This window comes from Setaria italica, chromosome VI (assembly GCF_000263155.2).
Source record: "Setaria italica strain Yugu1 chromosome VI, Setaria_italica_v2.0, whole genome shotgun sequence".
Classification (NCBI taxonomy): domain Eukaryota; kingdom Viridiplantae; phylum Streptophyta; class Magnoliopsida; order Poales; family Poaceae; genus Setaria; species Setaria italica.
The window spans coordinates 29,451,151-29,475,757 of NC_028455.1; the positions used below are offsets into that span (position 1 = coordinate 29,451,151).

A 24,607-nucleotide genomic window follows, 5' to 3' on the forward strand; every position below is an offset into this window, starting at 1 on the left:
CCAACCGCCCCGACCTCTCCTAGCGCGTGTTCTGGCCCGACTGCGACCGCCCCGACCTCTCCTGGTGCGCGTTCTGGCCCGACCACGACCACACCGATCTCTCCTAGCGCGACACACACGCCGACCGCGACCATCCCGACCTCTCCTGGCGCGCATTCTGGCCCGACCGCGACCGTGTCGGCTCCAGCCTCCCTGACTCCGCTGTGTGGGGGGGGGTCTTTGCGCTAGCGGGTGAGTCCGTGCCTGCGCCGAGTCCGTGTCGCCGTCCGATGTTGATCCGGTGCCTAGAGATGTGTTGATGGTTCCTATTTCGCCACTGAGACGGAGAACACAGCTCCAAAGTGGCATAACTAAACCAAAACAATTCAAGGATATGGTCAGGTATGGTTTATTTTTGGCTACTGGGGAACCACAAGATTTTCATGAAGTGCTAAGTGATTCTAGATGGAAGGAAGCTATGCAAAATGAATTTGATACTCTCATCAGAAATAAGACTTGGCATTTGATTCCAGAAAAGAAGGGTAACAATATTATTAATTACAAATGGGTGTTCAAAATTAAAAGAAAATCAGATGGGACAATAGATAGATATAAAGCAAGGCTTGTTGCAAAGGGCTTTCGACAACGGTATGGCATTGATTACGAAGATACTTTCAGTCCAGTCGTTAAAATTGCAACTGTCATGCTTGTTCTTTCAATTGCTATTTCAAAAGGATGGTATCTCAAACAGTTAGATGTACAGAATGTGTTTCTTCATGGTGTTCTGGAAGAAGAGGTATATATGAGGTAACCCCCGGGTTTTGAAAGTAAAGGAGCTTCATGTCTTGTTTGCAAGTTGGACAAGGCTATTTATGGTTTGAAGCAAGCTCCACGAGCTTGGTATGCAAGATTGAGTTCTAAACTCATTGCTCTTGGTCTTGTGGCGTCAAAATCAGACACCTAATTGTTCATTTATTAAAGGATGGATGTCACAATATATATGTTGATTTATGTGGATGATATTATTGTCACAAGTTCATCAAGTGAAGCTGTTGCGGCATTGCTAGTTGATCTCAAGGAAGACTTTGCCTTAAAAGATTTGGGGGACCTCAGTTATTTCCTGGTATGGTGAAAAATATGCAAAGGAGATTTTAACGAGTAGGTATGGTGAATTGTAAACCATCATCTACTCCGCTATCTACTAGTGAAAAGCTATCTAAGCATGAAGGTGAACTGTTGAGTTCAGTTGATAGTACAAGGTATAGAAGTCTTGTTGGTGCATTGCAATACCTCACGCTTACTAGGCCTGATTTAGCATTCTCAGTGAACAAAGTCTGTCAGTTTCTACATGCTCCCACTACTATGCATTAGACTGCTATGGAAAGGATACTTTGGAATATTAAGTCTACTTTGGATCTTGGACTGAATTTCTAGGTGTCGCCTTCTACCTTGATTAGTGCATTTTCTGATGCTGATTGGGCAGGAAGTATTGATGATAGAAAGTCGACCAGAGGTTTTGCTATTTTCTTTGGACCGAATTTGATTTCTTGGAGTGCTAGGAAGCAAGCTACTGTGTCAAGATCAAGCACAGAAGCTGAATATAAGTCTATGGCAAATGCTACTGCTGAACTGATATGGTTGGAGTCTTTGTTAAAAAAACTTGGGATACGGATAGATCAGCCACCTTGCTTATGGTGTGATAACTTGGGCGCCACATACTTATCAGCGAATCCAGTATTTCATGCAAGTGCTAAGCATATAGAAATTGACTTTCACTTTGTTCGAGAGCATGTTGTGAATAAGGAACTACAGGTGCGGTTGGTTGCTTCCAAAGATCAACTTGCAGATGGGTTCACCAAAGCATTGCCGTGTGGTATGCTAGAGGCATTCAAGAGCAATCTAAATCTCAAAAGGAAGAGAAGTTTAGATTGAGAGGGGCTATTAGAAGTTGTCGTCGTATGTGACACGGTTTGTAATCGTTAGAGATATTTGGTGTTATGGATTATGGTTTGGCTGATAGATAGAGATAGAGATATACTTTTTGATGTATTTGAACACCAGTTGGACATCTATCTGTAACTATCTCCATTGTAACCTGTTGGGACTTTCCCCCTGAATAAACATGCAACCACGGCGAGCCAAGATAGGCAACCGTGTTTTGATCTTTGACAGTGACGGACATGATCGGAACCCCCGCGCTCGTGGTCATGGTGGAGCTCGGCGTCCCGTCGTACGTGTTCTTCACGTCACCGTGGATGGCGTTGTCCCTCTTCCTGCGCCTCCCGGAGCTCGACATCCTGTGCTTTGGCGAGCACCACGATGCCACAGAGTCCATCTTCCTGCTCGGGTACACTTCGATCCACGCGCACGAGCTGCTGAGGTAGATGCTCGCGGGTCGGAGTAGCGAGTCGTACGTTGGAATGTTGTCCATGGCCGAGGAGTTCAGAGGAGTTGACAACATCCTCGTGAACACGTTCCGTGATCTCGAGCCGGCAGTGGGCGACAGTCTGGAAGGTCTGGAGGTGCTGGTTCACCCAGTCGGGCCGCTGGTCTTGACCAGATCGGTCAGCATGGACTGGGACCATGAGAGTCTAAGGTGGTTGGACCGGCAGCCACGTCGATCGGCGGTCTAAGTGTCATTTAGCAGCGGTGGCACGCTTACATGGTAGCAAACGGCTGAGCTAGTGCTCGGGCTAGAGCTCAGCAAGCATAGGTTCATGGTTGTTAAGAGGCCGGATCAAGATACATCAAGTGGATCATTCTTTGGAGCTACTCAAGGAGAAGAAACTTCAATGGATTTCCTGCCCAAGGGTTTCATTGAGAGGACCAAAGGGATAGGGCTAATGATCCAAGCGTGGGTCCCGCAGTCATCGATACTTGCCCACACGTCAGTTGGGTGCTTCATCACACACAGCGGGTGGAACTCATCGCTAGAGAGTACTATGCCGTTCCTATGATTGCGTGGCCACTCTTAGCAGAGCAACATATGAACGCTTCAATGCTAGAGGTTCAGGTATGGGTGGCGACCGTTGGGCCGAATCGGTTTACAAGCAAAGAGGAGGTTGCAACTGCAATTCATCATGGTATGGAAGGGGAGGAATCTAAAAAGATGATGAAGCGAGCAAGTGAACTTAAAGAGAAATCAGAGCATGCTCTGAGCAAGGTTGGTTGTTCAACTCAAGCCCTAGCACAAATCACAGATACCTGGAAACAAGTTGCTGGTGCGAATGGTGGGAATAGATGAAGAAATTTTAGGAGTCCTGCTTTCGCTATTGTTACACTAGATAGATGACACCTCTCATCAATTTCAAGTTAGTGCAAATCATTCTACACACAAAATAGAACCCATCAGCCAAGTGTTTTCCCTTTAGAATTCCATCTTTATTATGGCCAAGGGGAGAGAAGAGACAGGGGGTCACAGCCTCACAGGAGTTGGTGAGAATTTGAAATACTAAAAATTAGCTGCAAATAAATCTGCAATCTAAAAAAATAGCGGAAATGTTAGTAGGAAGATAATAGTCCTTTGCAAACGGTTGTCGAATTAATGCATGCCTGAACTTCTTTATCGGTTTAATTGATGATGGCTATTGACATGACACGCGACTACTTGACAGAGATCTCTTTGATGGATGAGATAAGTGGTGCGCAGCCATGCTTCATCCCAAGACATATTTTCTTGCTATCTTTCCATAGCCGTAGCATACTACCATAGTACCATGGCGATGTCCTGCAACCGATTCGGCAAAGAAGAAGCCACGGTGGCGAGCGAGGGTGACGAGCTCACCTTAACCCCCGAGATCGTCGCCTCCCTTCCCAAAGGGCCACACTGCCCCGCGTTCCTAGGCATCCACCAGTACCGCGGGTTCTGGATCCCCGACAGCACCCTGCTACTCCTCCAGAGAGTCCACGCCGCCTTCGAGAGCCGCCCCACCGACATCCTCCTTGCAAGCTTCCCCAAGACCGGCACCACCTAGCTCAAGGCCCTCGCCTTCACCACCTTGCGCAGGACCGCGCACTCGCCGCTCGACGGCGGCGCCGCTGGCCACCCGCTCCTCTCTACCACCTCCCACGACCTCGTCAAGTTCATCGACACCCTGCAGTTCCTCGATGACGTCGACGACGGCAACACAGCGCCACGTCTCCTCAGCACGCACCTGACCTACTCCCTGCTGGATCGTGTACATCACCCGGGACCCCAAGGACACGCTGGTCACCCTGTGGCACTTCGAGTCCCACATGCAGCTGGAAGCCCGCTTCCAGCCTTCTCTGCCGACGGCCGACGGTGGAGGCAGCTTTGAGGAGGCGTTCGAGCGGTACTACTGGGGCCAGTGCGGGCTGGGCCCGTAGTGGGAGCACGCCCGTGAGTACTGGGAGGTGAGCAGGCGGCGGCCGGGGCACGTGCTCTGCCTCCGGTACGAGGTGTTGTTGCGTGACACGGTGGGCAGCCTGAGGACGATGGCGGAGTTCATGGGGTGCCCATTCTCGGCGGCGGAGGAGGCGGCCGGCGTGCCACGCGCGCGCCATAGCCGAGCTGTGTAGCCTGAAGAGGAAGCAGAGCGTGCCAAAGAACAGGATCGGGGCCATGGTCACCAAGGGCTTGATGAGGATAGAGAACAGTAGTTACTTCAGGAAGGGGGTGGTCGGGGACTGGAGTAACCACATGATGCCGGAGATGGCGGCAAGGCTGGATGGCGTCATCGAGGAGGTGCTCAGGGGATAGGGGTGTAGCTTTGCCGACACCAAGTAATTGATTGACATGTTCATCGTAGCTTCTCTCTATTTAAATGCATGATTGTGCATCATGCCGGCCATTCGTATTAATGTTTTCAAATCGTATAATCGCAAGACCACCGATAAGTTGACTAATCATGATTAGTCATCGATAAGACTGATTAGTTGAGCCTAGTCGGTACCTAGTCGTCCAGCGTAAATACCCTTACACAAAGGATGTATATATACTATACAGTTGCCTAGTTGGTCACTTCTCACCTGAGATTACGAGTATTGAGTACACAGATGTTGAAATTAATAGTAAGCCATCAATTACTGTGAGGCGTAAGCGCCGAGCAAATGAGCAAACAAGAGAGCAATATGAAGCTCGAGGATGAAGAGCAATAGGAGATACATTTTTTCACTCACCATCAAAGAAGGAACTCATCTTCGCTATCCAGTATAGCTTTGAGCGGACGGCCATGGCAGGGGTTGAATATGGCAGACGGCCGGCCAGTGTAGAGGAATAGGTTTTTTTAGAACGTGCAAAGCACATTTTTCAACGTTTGTTACAACTGTTGGTTACAGACCAAGAGCACAAAGAAGAGGGAAAAAATAACAGATCACCTAAAGAGAAAGCAACATGGAGAGAAAAGAAAAGGAAGGGGATATGAAAGGGAAACTATAACTGCAAAGGACCTAGTAGCGACCTTATTCCTAGAAAGCCCGCCTGCACCCAAAGCTTCGCCTCGTCCAGTACCAAAGGGGCCAAAGTGACCGGCTGTAAGGCTACCCGCTCATGGATTCTCCTATTCCGTTCTTTCCACAACGACCAAGCGTGGAGCCATACAAGCGAATCAAAACATTTTCATTGCGTCTTGGCGATTCTCTTCCTAGCTCGCAGCCACCATTCAACAAAGGGTTCCTCCCGCAATGGGGTTAGCGCCTGGAGTTGAACATAGCGAAGGACCTTGAACCACGTTTCTCTACTATGAGCACAACCTGTGAGCAAATGGTCCATGGTTTTCGACCTCTTGGGCACATAGGGCGCAATCATCTCTATCTCACAGACCGTGCCGTCGCAACCTGTGGGAGGTCCAGCAGCAACCGTGTAGCACCAGCCAACCGAAAAAATAGCATTTTCCTAGCGCTTGAACCTTCCAAAGTTGAGTGGCGCCTAGCATTTCGATGCGACCCTGAAAAATAGCACGGTACGTGGAGGCCGTCGTGAACTCCCCCATACTCGACCAGCGCCATATGAACCTATCCGGAACCTGACTCAAGGACCATCCAAGAAGGAGGTCCCATATCCTGAGGTATTGCAAAACCACCTGGACAGTAAAAGCATGTGTGATGTCACGCACCCACGCTCGATTTGTGAGACCGTCCCTTACGAATCTCGATCGGCTAGTGCGCACTAGAACTGCCGCCCATAGATTTGGGGCCAGCGAGCGAATGGAGCATCCGTTGATCCAGTTGTCCATCCAGAAGAGCACAACCTCTCCATTGCCCATATGTACCGAGATGGAAGCATCAAAGAAGGCCTTCGTTAGCTTGTTAGTTGTGAAAGGAAGACAAATCCAGGTTCGTGACATATCGACCCGTTCAAGCCAAAGCCAGCTCATACGCAGGGCCATCCCCATAAGTTGGAAATTTGGTATGCCAAGCCCTCCAAGCTCCTTTGGCAGCAGACATTGATCCAAGCGACCGCACATTTTCCACCCGAAGTGACCTCCGTGCCACTCTAGAGGAACCCTCTGATTAAGGTGTTGATGGCTTTGATAGCCCATGGAGACACTGTGATTGCCATGGAAATGTGCACTGGAATGGCACTTAATGTAGATTTTGCAAGCACTAAGCGACCACTCCTGTTAAGAAGCCTCCCCTTCCAAGCTAGAATGCGACCAGCGACCTTGTTGACCAAAGGCTACATAGCTGCCTTACGTAGCTTGTGAATTGAAAGAGGCACTCCTAGGTAAGTGCACGTAAACTCTAAGATCTGGCAGCATAGCACATCTTTAGATAACGCAATGTGCTCCTCGGAACATCTGATCAGAAAAATGTTGCTCTTGGTGTAGTTTGCCGCGAGCCCCGAAGCCTTTACGAAGCATGCCAAGATCTCCCTTGTCAAAACCAAATCATGCTCGACCAGTGATAGAAAAATGACCACATCATCCACGTAAACGGAGGCGCAGTGCTTGATCCCGGAGTGACCCAAGGATTGAAACAGACCACGATTGTCAGCTAGGTTGATCATTGCGTTGAAGCATTCCATGATGAGAACAAATAACATTGGTGAGAGCGGGTCCCCTTGCCTTAGACCCCGACCGTGGCAGATTCTTATTCCGGGAACACCATTCATAAGTATTTGGTGCTGGTCGTAGAGAGGATGACCGAGATCCAATCTGTCCAAGTCCTCGGACAACCTATGGCCGAGATAAGCTCTAGCAGAAAAATCCAGTCAACGGAGTCAAAAGCTTTGGCTAGGTCTATCTTAAATAAGACCCTCGGGATTTTCTTTGCTGCCAAGGCCTTTGTCGTACCATGGACATAGCGAAAGTTATTTTGTATGTGGTGACCCTTGATGAAAGCGCATTGGTTAGGCGAGATGAGCATGTGTACGTATAGGGCGAAGCGGTTTGCCAAGGCTTTAGACAACATTTTGCCAAAGCTATGAATGAGGCTGATGGGGCGATAGTCTCCTAGGGTAGTTGGGTCGATTTTATTGGGCAGGAGAGCTAGCAGTGCATCATTCAAGTGATGGAAGCTCCTGCTATCCATCGAAGATAGAGCGTTGAAAGCTCTGACCAAGTCGCTCTTAATGATAGGCCAGGCCGACTGGTAGAAATGACCTGTGAATCCGTCAGGACCCGGGGCTTTATCCATTGGCAATTCTCTGATGACATCCCATATTTTGGTTTCAGTAAAAGGGTGACCCAAGACAGATAGGTCCAGCTGTGGCATGCCCAGCGCCTAAAAGTCCAACACTCATGATCTATCATGACTCGACCCCAGAATTTTATCAAAGTAACTAAATGACGCGTCGGCCTTTTCATTTTCATCGACCCCAGTGTGACCGTCGACCTCCAGCGAGACAATGTGGTTCAGGCGGCGACGATGGTTCGTGTGTAAGTGGAAAAACTTGGTGTTAGCGTCCCCCTCGTGCAACCATCGCATACTGAGCGCTGTCGCGCTATAGTGCACTCCAGGAAGGTGAGGTCTAGGTATCGTATCTTCAGGAAGCGCCTCAACGACTGCTCTGCCTGAGAAAGCGACCAGTGGTCCTATGCCAACTCAAGTTGAAAGATGACCTCTTTGGTGACCTGAATTGGTGTGCAAATGCTCCCGACCGCTTTCGCACTCCATCTCTTAAGGCTTTTTGCACTCTCCCTTAGTAAGTGGTCGACGGTGCGCAGGGGGGTCTATAACCGGCCATGGTCCGTCCCAAGCCTCCTTGACCGTGTCCAGGAACCCCTCGAATTGCGGCCAAATGGCTTCAAACCGAAAGTGACATTTCAGGTGGAAGCCATCATCAAATCGTAGTAGCAAAGGGGCGTGGTTAGAGCATCGTGTCGCAAGAGCCTGCAGGAAGCAGCATGGGAAAAGGGCCTCCCAGTCAATTGAGATAAAGATTTTGTCAATACGTTCCAGGTAGGGTGCAAATGCTCATTACTCCAAGTGAAGAGTCGACCGTGGAGGTGTAGCTCTTTTAGTTCAAGGTCATCAAGGAACCTCCGGAAGCGACCCATCATCCTCCTTGACAACCTATTATTGTTTTTGTCCACTGCCTGGTAGATTAGGTTAAAGTCACCGCATAAGATCCATGGGTAAGTGATTGATGTTCTAACGGATTTTAGTTCCTGAAGGAAGGGTACCTTGTGTTCATCCTCCTGGCGGTCGTAAATCGTTGTGAGCCGCCAGGATTGCCTTGGAGCGCATCACAGAATGACCAAGACTATGATAGAGTGCGACCCCAGCACAGGGTTAGAGATGTCCCAAACATTCACATCCCAAGCGACCAAAATTCCACCCTGAGTGTGAACAACCGAAAGGGCCACGTAATCAAAATTCAATCCTAACATATCCAGCATGAAGGTCTTATTTACATCATTAAGCTTAGTCTCTTGAAGGCATAGGATAGAAACTTTTTCTGACCTGACTAGCTCTTTAACTGTTTTGCACCTAGCGCGCCGGTTTAACCCACATACATTCCAATTTACAAGATTTTCATTCATGGCTGAAAATCAAAAGAAAAGCGACCAAGTAGAATCGGCCGGATCAGGCCTGCCGAGCAGCTGCGCTCGCAAACTTGTCCTGGAACAGCTCCTTCGCAGCCTCCATGAAGTCCTCATCCTCCAAAACACACGCCTGTCCAGACGTGTTGACCATGTGCCCAAACGGCTCCCGGATAGCGAGACAGTGTGCATCCGAAAGACCAAAAGCAAACAAGCGAATATACTCCTTGAACGAGGCTGTATCTGGAGCCTCATCCCGTCTAACCAGCCCCAACCGACGCATGATTACATTTTGTCCTGCAGCCACCGGGTTAATGCCACGTCCTTTGGAAAGCACAGCAGTGCGACTACTGCGGCGGAGCGTCATCCTTGGGGCGGGATCTTCACGCGGTGTACCCTCAGCTTTGCGGGGATGACAGGAGGCTGGGCGCTCGTACACACTGAGGCACAGAATTCAATGACCAGGGCATGTAAGCTACCGAGAGAGGAGCCCCTTGTTGTGGTGACATTGGTTAGGTCCACCACTGGCGTTGAAGGGGTAGCCATGGCAGTTGGAGCCACAGCCACCAACGTCTCTAGTGATCCAAGCTCCTGTGTGGCCGCCGGAAACCCCTCACCCGATGGAGACCCGACCAAAAGTGACCTAGTGGGCGATGACGGATCTTCTGATAGAGCCCCTTCTGAGAGGGTGATATCCGGGAAGCGTACAGTCTCGAGGGCCGGGCCACCCATCAACAGTCGCTCCGCGACCGGGAGAGCAGTGTGCCCTGGGAGTAGCTCCTTCAAAAGTTCAAGGCGATTGAACACCAACCGAACCGAGATGTCTCTTGACGCAAACCACACCCGGCTGGGTGCCCTAGGCGAGGCACCAGCGTCCCAACCGTGCACCTCGTGGTGGGGGAGGTTGGCCTCCCAGAGCATTGGGTCGGGACCTCGCTCCAGGACTTGCGCAGTCTCCACCCCAAGGTCTAGGTCATGGACATCGAGCAGCCTACTGGAGGAGGGTGCAGATGTGGGTGTGCTCCCCCCAATAGAAGCAGCTTGCGCATGGGTCGAAGATTCGGGGAGTAAAGACCCGGTAGAGGGGCGTGACATGAACGCGGAGGATGGGCGCGAAGCAGCAGAGGCTAGTGGGTGGAACAGAGGTGCTAAGGTGGAGAGGTTGGCTTGACGGAGTCACTTGGCCGTAGGTGCTGGTGCATGAATCCCCTGTAGGCCCTAGAGTGGGAAGGAACCCGATCTAGGGGCAGCAGGGGCTGGGCTGGCACCACCGGTGTGCCCATCAACTAGCACCTGCCACTGTAGCCATGGCCGCTCGTGGAAGAAGTAGCCCTCATGAACCGACCCGGTGCATTGCTCGGCGGTTGCAGAGGTGGTGGCGGGTCGGCGCCCCTATGGCCACCCCCGCCACCTCCATGGGCAGCACCCTGGGTTGAAGCACCGCCAGCGGAAGTCAAGGAATCGGCCGGTGGTGTCCGTGCCTCCTGCACGTCCAGGATGTTGATGATGGCACAATAGCGTAGGCAAGGCTGGTACGAGGGGTGGATTGCTGGGATTGGTGTGATCATGACCTTCTCCAAGGGAAGAAGATCAGGGTGGATGCAGCCTATTGTTACCTTGAATTCCTTTAGATTTGCTTTAGACTCAATCTCTGGAGCCAAAGCAATGATGTTGCAAGAAGAGCCTAGAATCTCTTGCACTGTGCTCTGCAATCAATGGTGAACTGGCACCCCCACAATGCCGACCTGGAGCCTGTATTCCATGGAGGCGACGCTGGCCCATGCCTCACGGCACCAACGCCGGAACACGACCTTGAATGCTTCCTCCGAGAGCGGGGCATGAAGCACACGGAGCATGGCATCGGCATCCCGGAAGACTATGAGGAAATCTTCCTGGTGGTGTGGGTGAACGAGGAAGGACCTTGGCTCAACACCGAAACGACCCTCCACATAGGCCGTGATGTCAGCCGGCTACGCCTCCAGTCTCGTGGGCACCCAAGGTAGGGACGGACGCGGGCAGATAGGTGCAGAACTCGAAGGGATGGGATCCGGCAGCAGACCAGGGCATGGCCATGGCAGAAACGGGATTCGGCGGTGGCGGATTCGGGAGCAAGCTCACGCACGGGCAGGAGGTGGTTCGCTCGGACTCGGTAGTCAGGTAGGAGACTGAGATGGATCTAAAATCTAATGAGTTAAGTCGTCAGCCCAAAACACCAAGCTCAGAGTTGGTTCAACCTAGTCGTCCCCTCCCTCATCGGACGACTAATCATCATGATTAGTCGACGATTAATTGGACGACCAGCAGGCTAGTTGACCAAATCGAATCGGTGAGCATTATCGGTGGTAGGGAACCGATAAAGGCGATTGATTGCGATTAATTGGACAACTTAGGGGGTGTTTGGATAGCAGGGGCTAAAGTTTAGCCCTGTCACATCGGATGTTCGAATGCTAATTAGGAGGACTAAACATGAGCTAATTATAAAACTAATAGCAGAACCCCTGGGCTAAATCGCGAGACGAACCTATTAAGCCTAATTAATCCATCATCAGTGAATGGTTACTGTAGCACCACATTGTCAAATCATGGACTAATTAGGTTTAATAGATTCGTCTCGCGATTTAGCCTAGGGGTTGTGCAATTAGTTTTGTAATTAGTCTATGTTTAATACTCCTAATTAGTGTCCAAACATCCGATGTGACAGGGGTTAAAATTTAGCCCATGCCTCCCAAACACCCCCTTAATAACATTCGTATGTTGCTAACTGAAGTGTGAATCAAATTAGTGTCCCTTCTTTGGTAAAAGCAAGACAGTACCGGCCGCGCACTCTAAAAATGGAAAAAGAAAATTACAGCTTTTACCAAAGAGAAAGCTAACTGAACTGTGAATCAAATTAGTGCCTTTTTATTTGCAGCTTCGCGAGCGCGCGGCCCACGGCCCACGAGGCACACCCCACGTAAGGCCCGCGAAACACTTGTAGCTTTGCTTATTATAACGGCTGATTTTAAGTCTCGACTTTTTTAAAGAAATAGACCCTCGTATATACACACACTCTCCTCTATAAATACACTCATACAACCTTGCATGCATGACTATGGGTTGAACCGGCAGATCTCAAGATTGGCCATCTCGAGAAGTCACTACTAGCGTGTCGACGGACACGTTGCCTAGCTACTACTGAAAGAATAGTATCGTTATAGAAAAATATACAAGATCTACCATACCAAATAAATGCACCATTAATTGTTAAGATATATGCGAAATAGTCTCTAGCCTAGTGGTTAGAGCACCTGAGTAGCATCCAGCAGGTCTGGATTCGACTCCCCGTGGGAACAAATTAAATAAGTCTGGAATACAGGCTTCCTCGGCTAACTTCAGTAAAAAAACTGTTAAGATATATTTTATAGTATATTTAATAAAACTAAGTCGATGTTGTAGTTGCTTGATCATTTTTTTTTATCAAAGTTGGAATAGTTGACTTAGACTAAAATATCTAATATTTTTAAACGGATGGACTACTTCTAAATAATATTCTTTATGCATAGCAATGCAATCGAGAAAGATAAACTCCGTCACCCACACACAAGCTTCAACAAAGTAAATGTTCCACTAATGAGCTGGGCTGGTTAGGTTCCTTACGATGGATTTATCTACTTGTGTTTGAGTACTCGGCTCAGTATGAATGCTCGTAATTTTTTAAATTTATTCTAGGAATAGCACTATCTTTCAGTGGCAGGAGACACGCTTATTGACAACGGTAATTTTTTTAATTTATTCTAGGAATAGCACTATCTTTCAGTGGCATGGACATGCTTATTGATAACGGTACACCTATATAAATGGTTTTGCCAATCTCAAGATCCACTTTTCGAAGGTTCGGCTCAAAAAACCTGATGTTATACTATATAGTTCCTAACATTGATACCATTGTGTGGACATTATTAAAACACCAGCAAAAAAGTTGTACGTCCTAAGAGTAAAGTGCGCTGGTTTTTTTTTAACTTTTTCTACATTCTCTAGGTTTAATTTATAAACTCTTAATGCAAAGTGAACATCTAGGTCATTCAAACTTTTAAGAGGTTCCACTTAAGTGAGAATCCAGATCCAGTAGTGAGGCCTTGTTTAGTTGCCTTGAATTTGGGTGTCCAGAATTACTGTTGTAGCACTGTAGCACACTGTAGCATTTCGTTTGTATTTGTGAATTATTGTCCAAATATTGACTGATTAGGCTCAAAAGATTCGTCTCGCAAAGTACAACAAAACTGTGCAATTAGTTTTTGATTTCGTCTACATTTAGTACTCCATACATGTACCGCAAGTTTGATGTGACGGAGAATCTTCTTTTTGCATAGTGTCAAAATTGGGAGTTTGGGTGGAACTAAACAAGGCCTGAGTCACTTGAAAAGGTCCCGGATGCTCACTTGCAGAATTTATGGTCCTAAACAAGAATCCAAAACAAGTTAACCTAGAGCACATTTTACTCAATCCTAATAATCTTTCCATTACAGAACTATAATTTCTTTTATGCATGACAACATAAGGTTGTCAAAATTATGGTGGCAACTGAGAAGCGAAGGTGGAATACAAATCCTTTTGCGCATGATTGTTGCATGGTGGCTTTTGAATTTTTGTTTTTTCAGGCAACTACAGTAGGCATGATACGGACCTGAACTTTTCTTTCTAAACAATGCACTGTAAGAAAAGGTGTTGCACCAAACAACGTCTTTCTGTTACTGTGATATCTTTGATTTATCCGACACGATTTGGTATGTGACAGGGAATGAACATATATACTTGTGTAAGTGTGTAGTGTGTGCTCGTGAGTTAACTAGTACTTAAGGCCAAAGTGGGAGACAGAAGCTTTTTTGCTGTCGCGCATGAACCGTGCATGCTGGTGCAGAGGCAGCTAGCCGGTCACTGGTCTCAGCATTGACTGAATTATCTTTGCACCCTGCATATGTGTGCAGCTAGATTTAAGTTCGTACAACAACAAAAACTGCCCCCACTAAGAATTCATCCTCCATTTAACTATTAGGCCAGCAACATCCTGTCTTCATGAAGCCATCAACTAGACTTATAGCAGGTTAAATAGGTTAGCTCTTTACATCTGATTTTTTAGGCATTCTTTTTTCATATGATTTGGGTATGCACTTCCAAGAAAGTTTTGGAAAATTTTATGAATTCAAATTTGGAGATACAGCTCTTTCTTTCCTTCTAGACTTCGTTCTCTATGTTTTATGAAAATCAGTTAAAGGACAACTTCTTCACCTACCCTTATTTTTCTAACAACTCTCGCTCTATTATATTCACAAATAAGACTGTTCTCAAACAAACAAAAAAAATCACAAATAGGACTGCAACGACACATCAACAACTATAACTACAAGAAGCTACACAAACACCACCAGCAAGAAAAAAAAATGTCTAACAAAGTGGCAAAGAACGAAACCACCGCGGCAAGGCCCCAAAATACATGGCCTTATAGGTGCATATAATTAAGAGACTAGCGGTAGGCCAATCTTCCACCTTGGTGTGGTTTGAGCTTGGGATTGTAGCCCGGGGCCTGCGGCATGCATCCTCCTTTAGGTTAAAGTCATATATGCATGGCACTATAGACATTTAAACTAAAGTTTACTTAACTATGAAACGTTAGGCTAAGAACCACATGGAGGAGCTCCCTGGTGACACCCACTCCATTTCACGACACACAAGACCAGCAGAGGACTGGATTCTTTGATTACAAGGAAAGCGACTTACTCCTTCCGTTCCAAATTGTAGATCGTTTTGACTTTTCTAGTTGCATAGATATTATTATGCATCTAGATATAGTGTATATCTAGATGCATAATAATATCTATGAACCTAGAAAAACGAAAAAGGACCTACAATTTGAAAAGAAGTAACTCTTAGAAAGTCTAGCTGTTGGTGGTCGTCGTACTTTCCTTAATTAGGTAGTATGAAACATGTCTGAGATGGTGATTTACTTTCCAGATAAGCGCACTTTGCCGGTGGTGTCACACTGTCGCATGCAGTCAATTTACCTAGGGTATATACTCATTATTTTTAACCTAGCCAGCCTATGGGAACAAAGATGCTGAGTGCTTTGATCAGGACACGCACAATGTCAATGTGAGCAATAGAAAAGTGCACGATTGATTATTCCAGTATGTTTTATTTTGGTTTGGCATGTGTGATACCGGCCGGCATAATGTTTCAAAAGTAATCAAACCACAAGCAGAAGCCAAACAATCCAACGTAACCTACGGTAGGACAAAGACGCTTTTTTTTTTTTCATTTTGATTGCCCTTGCTAGAACATGACCAACTCCACTGGCCCATTTAGAAACACTTCCATCATGAAGTCTCCAGATAGTGAAGGAAAGTGATATTTCCTCATTAGGAATTTAAAGAAATGCTGATTTTATTTCCTCTGTGTTTACATAATATACATAATTTTGCTATGTGTATCTTATGATGCAGATAATTTTATTCCTCATAATATATTAGGCAACATTTACTGTATCTTTAAAAAAAGTCCTAGGAAACCGAGTTTTTACAAAAAATTCTTTGTTCGACCGTATGCTGGGAAAATGGCCATGTGGGACAAATGGCCATGAGCCTGCACAATCCTACCCAATGCAAGCCCGGGCCCCGAGCATGGAACACAGTCTATTAAAATGGCCACAAAACCACCACACAGCCAGCAATTATCCCCGCAGTGCTAAGCGACTACACCAAATTAAAGACTTGACAAAGTGACAGATCGAGAAATGTTCTTGTGTGGAATCTGGGAGGGCTGATCAGGATGTGTTCTTTGAATCCAGCCAACTGTTTTGGCATGGCGTCCCGTGGCCGATCCAAGCCTCTCCCTCCTCTGTCAGACCACGTTTAACTTGATCGGCTTTTTTTAGAAAATGGCTAAATATCCAGCCTCTGCGTGTTCTCAGCACATCAGCTAATCACACAAGTTAAAGAAATAGCATGCAAACAATACGAAGAAATCAAAAATAAAGTCTATTTTTGCTTCTCCATCCATTCCTGACAAAGCTATCCATGGCGATGATCTCCAAAAACTCTTGCAAACTTTATTACTGGAAACGAGCTCACCAGATGATGTTCCTAGATTTTGCACAGCACCCAGTGCACTGCCAAAGACAAATAAACTCATTGGACTTGGTGCCATCAGCGGGAAGCAACTGATCTCAGAGTTTGACTGTCTCTTTCCCTGATGAAGTTGCTATATGCACTCCAAACTTCATTATTACAACGTTATTGATTACTGTACACAAACAAGGACTTGTGTGCTCATCACTTTCGGCTACTGTATCATGTCTCCTACGAACAATAGAACCGGATATTATTGCTCATCACTTGCTTAAAGGAACGTTTACTAGCCAACTATATTCCCAAAAACTCATCTAGATCCCGTTTTGGAAACTAATTAAAGACTTGACAGACAGAAATGTTCTTGTCGTGGCATCTAGGACTAGGAGGATGGAGGGTGTGTTCTTCGAATCCAGCCAACTGTTTGAGCATGGCCGGCGTCCCACACTCGCTCCAGGCCGCCTCTCGATCCCTTGTCTGTCAGACCACGTTTAAATGATCTCACCAAAGATTCTTACAGACTTTATTACTGCAAAAAGCTCATCAGATGATATATTCCTAGATTCTGCACGGCATCCAGTGCCAAAGAAAATAAGCTCATTTAGACTTGCTGCCATCAGGGAGAAGTAATTGGGATATCAGAGTTTGACTGATTCTACCCCCTGAGCCCTGATGAAGTTGCCACATGAAATGAATCTCCATGTGCACTCCAAACTTATTCTAATATTACTGGTTACTGGACACACACACACATGGGTTCATCACAATATCCTACTTCCTATTAGTATTTTTTTTAGCGTAGTAAATGTACCTTTACATGAGTTTCTTTGCAAGTTCCAGATCTAGCTCAGGTTGCTCACATGCACAATATGCACAAAATTATTCAGTAACTGCTTGCACTTTTTTTCTTTTTCCAATAGCACTTCTGGCTATACTTGCAGATCATAAAGAAATGAAGCCCAAGTAGCGCATGTGTATCCTAGAATATCATTATCCACAGATCTGACTTTATTTTAGATCTGAAAGATCACCGTGGCTTCACTCAGCTGGGACAAAACAACAAAAGGCACATACCTGCTGCTCCCTCCATTCCAAATTATAAATCATTCCAACTTTTTGGAGAGTCAAAGCATCTCAAGTTTGACCAAATTTATATAATAAAGTACTAACATTCATGATACCAAATAAGTACCATTAGTTTCTTCATTAAATATATTTTCATAGTATATCTATTCGGTGCAATAAATATTTGTGATCCTCTCTATAATTTTGATCAAACATAAAATGATTTGACTCTCCACGAAAGTTGGAATGACTTATAATTTGGAATGGATGGAATATATACTATTGCATCAGCCACCCACTTGCATTTTCGCAACGTGCTCGTCAAAATGGAGTCACATTGATAGAGATGTAGAATATTCTAATTCTCCGTACCAAACTACCTGATGCGTGTTTCAAAAAAAAAAAACTACCTGATGCACCCATCAACCTCCTTCCTCTTCCCCTCCCCTCTCCCCCATGGCGAGGTTGACCATCAACTTCGTCGTGTTATCCATTGGTCGCACACACGGAGGATTAAGTCATCGCCCCCGCGTCTTCCATGTAGTATAAATCCCTCTCGGTTGGTCCAAGCTTCTTCCACTCGATCGATCACTAGCTCTAAATCAAGCTTAATTGGCGAGCCGTTCCAGTGTTCCACGCACACACACCACGAGGGAGAGCATGGATGATGGCGCCGGTGGAGCAAGCCGCAGCGACGGCGAGGGCTCGCCGCGGCCAGCGGCGGAGCGGCGCTACAAGGGCGTGCGCCTGCGGAAATGGGGCCGGTGGGTGTCGGAGATCCGGATGCCCAACAGCCGCGAGAGGATCTGGCTGGGCTCCTACGAGTCCGCCGAGAAGGCGGCGCGCGCCTTCGACGCCGCCGCCGTTTGCCTCCGGGGCTCCCGCGCCGGGTCGCTCAACTTCCCGGAGTCCCCACCCAACGTCCGGCACGTCCCCGGCGCGCTGCTGACGCCTGAGCAGATCCAGGCCGAAGCAGTCAGGCACGCCAACCAGCCGGCGAGCCCGCTCGCGTCGTCGCCGTCGCAGCAAGCTACCACCCCGGGGGGACGAGCAAGCACTGACAGGACGGCCTTGTCACAGCCATCCACTTACGGTAGTGGAGCTTCCCTCGCCGGCGGTGACGACGCGCTTGATTGGTCTTTCATGGATACATTGCCGTCAATGCCGGCGGCGGGGACTAATGCTCATCATATTGTTCCGGCCTTGGATGATTTCATGTACGGTTCCCCGCACCCAGTGATGCCGCCGAGTGGAGAGCCGTCACAGGATATGATGATCGACGGCGATGATGATCATACATTCATCTCAGATGATCTTTGGAGATTCTGACGGCGGTAACAAAGGCCTATGAGAATTGAGAAGGTTTTGCCCTGGTGGATGGAGTTCAATCGACTTTATGATGACTCTACCATGTCCCACACCAAGAGGTAGTTCCTTAAATTAAAATAGTTACTATTTTTAGTATATGCACTATACATGTATACATGGAGTACACAAACATGGATATATACACATCTGGATTATTATTAGACTTCATTGTTGCAAGCACTGAGGTAAGATGCTCGAGCTGAAGTCTTTTAAGAAATCGAGAATTTCCAAAATTTTGATTTATTTAATTTCCTTGAAGATTGTTCTCGCATCATTCATGGATGCAGGATCATCATCGCATTTTGATGGCGGTGGCTTAAGTTAGTGTGAATCGGTGAAACTAGGTTAATCGTGTTAATATGTGCGTGTGTTGTAATGTTTTTAGTCGTTGAAGTTAAAAAAAAACAGAGGGAGCCAATACAATTTTATTGGCAAGCAACAAGTTTGTTTTTTTTATGAAACATGACTGACATTTAGAAAAGAAAAATACAAGTAGATCAAAGTTTGTCTAATTTACTCTAATTGAACATACCAAGAAGAAGATATGTGCCACAGTGGTAACTAGTAACTTGCCAAATGTTGACAAAAAGAATCATCCACACTCATGGCAGATTGATCTGTAGAGTCCAAGGAGATGTTAGAGGGGGTGGGTTATCCAAGCAGTCATTCCTTAGCGCAATATAGTCATGGTTGCGTTGCGACCTGTGAGGCACCGGAGAGGATGAGAGAGACCCTGAGAGGGCGTGGTTAGCACAAAATTTTATTTATTGGCCAACAAATTTGATTAACAGCTGAAATTTAGGGAAAAAAAAATAAAAATTGATCAAATTTTGTCCACCAAGAAGATCTGCGGTAACCTTGTCGTAACTAGCCCTGTTAATTGGGTTGGGTTTATTGGTTTTAATGGTTTGGTTTATATAATAAGTTCATTTGAATTGGTTTATAATGAGTTGGCCTGCTAGATGGTTTGGTTTGGTTTGGGTTTTACAAATAAATAGTTTGGAAGGTGTTTGGGGTGTGTGGTATTATTTTTGGATCTAAAAGACTCTCAACCCGTGGGTTGAGACCCATTAAGAACCCAAAAGCTTGGAGCCTCATCTATCAAGAGTCGGACCCTAAAAATAAAACCTCGCGTTCACACCTTAAAATTTTGGATAAATTGATCGAAACTTGTTACAGATGAATTAGTTTAACAGTCCGCTACTGTATGCAAAGTAGTACGGCTGGACTTACATGTGGGGCCCGCGTCAAGAGTCGGACCCTAAAACTAAAACCTCATGTTCACACCTTAAAATTTTGGATGAATTGACCGAAACTTGTTGCAGATGAATTAGCTTGACAGTCCGCTACTTTGTGCAAAGTAGTATGGCTAGACTTACATGTGGGCCCCACGTTGAGAGTCACATACAAACTCAAAAAAAAAAGTTAACTAATGGGTTTTTATTGGGTACCTAATGGGTTTCTTATTGGGTTGTAACCATATTTGGCAAGTAATTTGTATAACTTATGCAATGGTAAGTTTGGGGTGGTGTGGTGTGTGATAGTGGAGGTTTGGTTTAGGGTGGGTTATATTTATTTTCTTATGAGAATAGATTGGTGTGGTTACAACATGGGTTACAACCCAATTAACAGGGCTAGTCGTAACTGGCAAAATTTAGACTATCTAGAGGTGGTCAAGGGCACAGGGCTGATTGTAGAGTCCAAGAAAGATGTTGTGGAGGACTGGAATTCAAGCTGTCAATCCTTAGCGCAGTAGTAGTCTCTCATGGGCTTATATTATGGCTGCGTTGTGACTTGTGAGGCATCAGAGAGGATGATGGCGAGAGACCATGAGAGGGTGGTTAGCTAGCATAAATTGAGAAGGGATTTTATAGTCATATCATGTGTGTGTAAGGCGGTGACGGGAATATTTGAAGTTGCGTACCCTTTGTTGTGTACTCTCGGTAATGGACAAAGCTTATCATCAGGTGCATGGAATTGTTCGAGGAAAGTAATTAATACTCAAGCAAGTGACGCGCCTCTGTCCAAATGAGGCGATGCATGTGCCATCACTCGCTTTTTATTTGGGACTAGCATCTTCGTATATCTTAAGTTTCAAGAGACCTGTCCGTCCTATTCTCTTGTTTATTACTGGTAATGAAATCTGCAGTTTTATAATCGCAAACCTGGCGTGCAAAGCGTGCTCTTTTGGTGTCTTCAAATTGTTTGCTAAAGCACACATCATGGCGACACATGGCCTGTACTACTAGTCTAAGCTAGTACTGACGTACCGTTAGTAGTTTAATCCATGCATTAACCGATACATCACCATGCCTTGAGCCTGACCTACTAGCCTGCGCGTTGATCAACAGATCGATTATTGCGCCCACGATGTCAGTGGCTGATGCAGTATTGTACTCCAAAGATGAAAGGCCAAAATAAAGGGATATGCAAAGCTGCACTAGAAGAGCACGCATGCTAGGGCCAGCAAGCCTGCAAAAATTTAACGGACTGCTTCGATCAGGGAGATTAGGTTTTGTTAATGCAAAAGGCGCCAAGTGCTTGGTTCATAATGGATCTTGCATATGATAAACTATAACGAAACAGTGCACGCCGCCGGACCATGCCCCAGATCAATATAAATCCCTATATGCAAAGCGGATATGACCCTATATCGCATGAGGAACTGATGGCTGGTGTGTGGAAATTAAATATACAATATGCTCTCCATCACAGAAGCAAGGCCAGAATCTAGCGGAAAGTGAGAGAAAAGGCATGTGCCGTGCCGTACATCCATGTTGGTTCGAGGGACGGAGGAGGAAGGAAGGGAGGCGAGGCTGAATAATTCCTGATTCTGTTGAACTTACTCCATTTGTTTAGAGGATGTTTTGATCCATGGACTAATTTTTAGTTCGGATCACATCGGATGTTTGGATACCAATTAGAAGGACTAAATGTGAACTAATTATAAAACTAATTGTATAAGCCGTGGCTAATTCGTGAGACCAATCTATTAAGCCTAATTAATCCATAATTAGCACATATTTACTGTAGCATCACATGGTCAAATCAAGAACTAATTAGGCTTAATAGATTCGTCTCGCGAATTAGCCTTCATTTTATGCAATTGGTTTTGTAATTAACCTATATTTAATACTCCTAATTAGCATCTAAACATTCAATGTGATAGGGACCAAACACTCTCTTAGTCCGCTCGAGGAAATAAAGAAATGGTGATGAATAATATTGTGTTATACCTCCATCATCATCATGATGCCATCGTGTGACGTACCAAAATTATCAGTTTGTTTGATTTCTCAAGCCAAACACTCCATTAGGATGCCTCTTATTAATAATGATTAATAAGGTATAGTCCCTCTGTCCTAGAATATAAGAGATTCTAATTTTGTCCCAATCAAACTATTTTAAGTTAATAAGGTAGGAATTATGGAATAAATTTTAAATCACAGAGAATGATTTATTTCTTTTAGGACAGAGGGAGATATTTCAGGATGAAGGGAGCGGTCACCTAACTTCCATGGTATATACATTGAGGAGAGAATATCCATGACAACTACTCCTTTAATCCAAGATGCACGAATCATTTAGTGCCCCTATTACATGTTGACGCGTGTTCAATTCGGAGGACATGACATTCGGTCCACCAATAGGTATCATCTAGAGCTTTGAGTTGACATGAAACAATCTCCTCCAATATGTTGTAGTTTTATAAACTGTCCATAGTATTTACTTGTGATGCACGGGATTAGAGCAATTAAATAATGTATACCTAATTTTATATAGACAAACCCCCCCCCCCTCTCTATCTATCTCCACCCAAAATTTTATTGCCATACCACCAATTTTATGCGGCACTTCATTTATTATGAATGAAATCTATATATGTGCCAGCTCGGCTGCTATAAGCTTGCTTACATCAGCATTTTGCTTAGTAGCACGACTAATAATTTAGCCAGCTGTTGGCTTTATACTACTTCCTCCATTCCTATTTGCAAAATTGATTTTTTTTTTCTCTTTTGATAGTTCTATTTGAGTTGTTGTCTCAAGTTTGACATAGATGGTTGTTCAATCCCAGTGCACAGTAACTTCTCTAGAAAAATAATTGGTGCATATGTATATGATGACATTGATACCAAGGTGCATGTATATGATAACGAGGAGTACATAATGACATGATTCATTACTAGATGATAAGTAGGGTTCATTCTCCTTGGTCAATGTGCTAAGATGAAATAGGTCTATCAAAGGAGAATGGAGGGAGCAGTAACATGCATGTCGCGTATAGTCAATCTAATAATAGCCCACCCATATAACAATTGGCTACTAATGTATACTACACCACTAATAAATGGCCCACAGTCTCATAAAATTTCTTAGAGGCGTGTCTCAGCTGGCTGTAGTTTGCATCCCGCTTTTAATCTCTCTCCTCCACCCTAGCGCCAATCTGATGTTGCAACTTCTACAGCCCGCTTAACTATATGACCTTCGTATACTTGCTCTTACATGACATAAAGTTGATGACATGTGGACGGACCCATATTAACTTTGAAGAATGCGTTGTATTTGATGCCTTTGACATATTGTCTATTATGCTATACGTACTTGGATGATGTGCATATTTCTGGATCTTTCTTACAGATGGTGGTTGACTCCATCTCATTGGATGCTCTAATATGGCACCTATAGATGGCATTTATATTTAGTGGTCGACTATATATTCTTAGAGATGTATTCAGCCCTACCATGTTACCTTTCACTTCAAATTAAAGTACTTACTCTGTTTACTCTGTTCCAAATTGTAGGTCATTTTTGGTATTTCTAGATTCATAACTTTTACTATGTATCTAGACACAGTGTATATCTGGGTGCATAGCAAAAATTATGAACCTGAAAATGCTAAAACAACATATAATTTGGGATGGAGGGAGTACATGTAATGAATCCTAAGCTAATCAACACTACTATCCCTACTGATTTTTGTAGTAGTATCGAGTAGAGATTATTATACCCTTGTAGCGTAAATGCGAGTGCATAAGGACATGCATGAGATGACCTTCTGGGACTGGGGCAACGTAATGAATCATGTTTATTGGACTATGATTTTGTGTATTTGTAGGTTTCAGCATTTTCTTAATCTTGATTCAACCATATGTGAAATCAAAGTCAATATTTCTAATAAATTATTCTAACATTTATGCGAAATGTTGAAAAATATATCTAAAATTGAACATGTATATTTAAAAATATAATGTTGAAGTAGTACATTCTAAATGTTGATTAAAAAAAGTAAGATAAAACATGTAAAATATACACATATTAGATCTCAATTAATTGCAATTATATAAACAACATGTTGGTTCAAACAGAATTAAGATTAGACTCACGATTTGAGAGAGAATGTATTTTAAATCTTAAATTCAAACCAATTAATCACTTATTCATCCCCTCTACAAATTATGCCACATGTCCTGCACATGGTTGGTTGGCTTGTTCTCACTTGCTATCCATCTCCTAGAGCACTAAGCTTGGAGTACGAAAGATACATTGGCTTGAGTGATTATGTCTTGGTGCAGGCCATCTTGTGCAGGCCTACAAATTGGGCCCAAATCCATCTCCGTCAGTACGTTGGCTTGTTCCCTCACTTGCTATCTTCCAGGCCTGACGGAGTTGGGCCGGCCTAGTTTGTACTGCAAGCAACATGCCGTCGCGTGGCCTGCACCCGAAAATGTTTCCTTCCCGAGAGATCGATCTTTTGGAGTGTCGAGCGTGTGTTTCCAACTGGGCCGATCAGAACAACGGCGCTCGACCCGAAAATGTTCCCAGGCCGGACCCTATCTTGGGCTAAAGCTTGAATTGCAAACTCATCGGGCAAAGAGATCAGCCCAGCCAAAAGATGGATCAGCCTTCTTCCCCCACTGGGCCGATCACTCTCGTCCCCCGGGCGGCTGGCGATCGAATTCCCTGTCGAATAAAATGTTGGTTCAATTTTTTTAAGAAACTTTTTTTCAACTTTTTGAAAAAAAATGTTGGTCTAACTTTTTTTTAAAAAATGTTGGACAATATTTTTATTCAATTTTAGTGAACCATCATCAAATGAGCTTTTAGTAGTCATACGCATGGTTGCTTGGTTGCTGGGCTGTGCTGCGGAAT

General features: G+C 45.2%; 1 protein-coding gene and 1 pseudogene across 1 annotated transcript; both read left to right on the forward strand.

Moving 5' to 3' along the window:
- The first annotated feature begins 3,695 nt into the window (after positions 1 to 3,695).
- Positions 3,696 to 4,726, forward strand: LOC101763036 (annotated as a pseudogene).
- Positions 4,727 to 17,749: 13,023 nt separating this feature from the next.
- LOC101774645 (ethylene-responsive transcription factor ERF018) lies at positions 17,750 to 18,418 on the forward strand. Its single transcript, XM_004973553.1, has one exon. It carries the CDS (start codon positions 17,750 to 17,752, stop codon positions 18,416 to 18,418), a length of 669 nt encoding a protein of 222 aa, XP_004973610.1.
- The last annotated feature ends 6,189 nt before the right edge of the window (positions 18,419 to 24,607 follow it).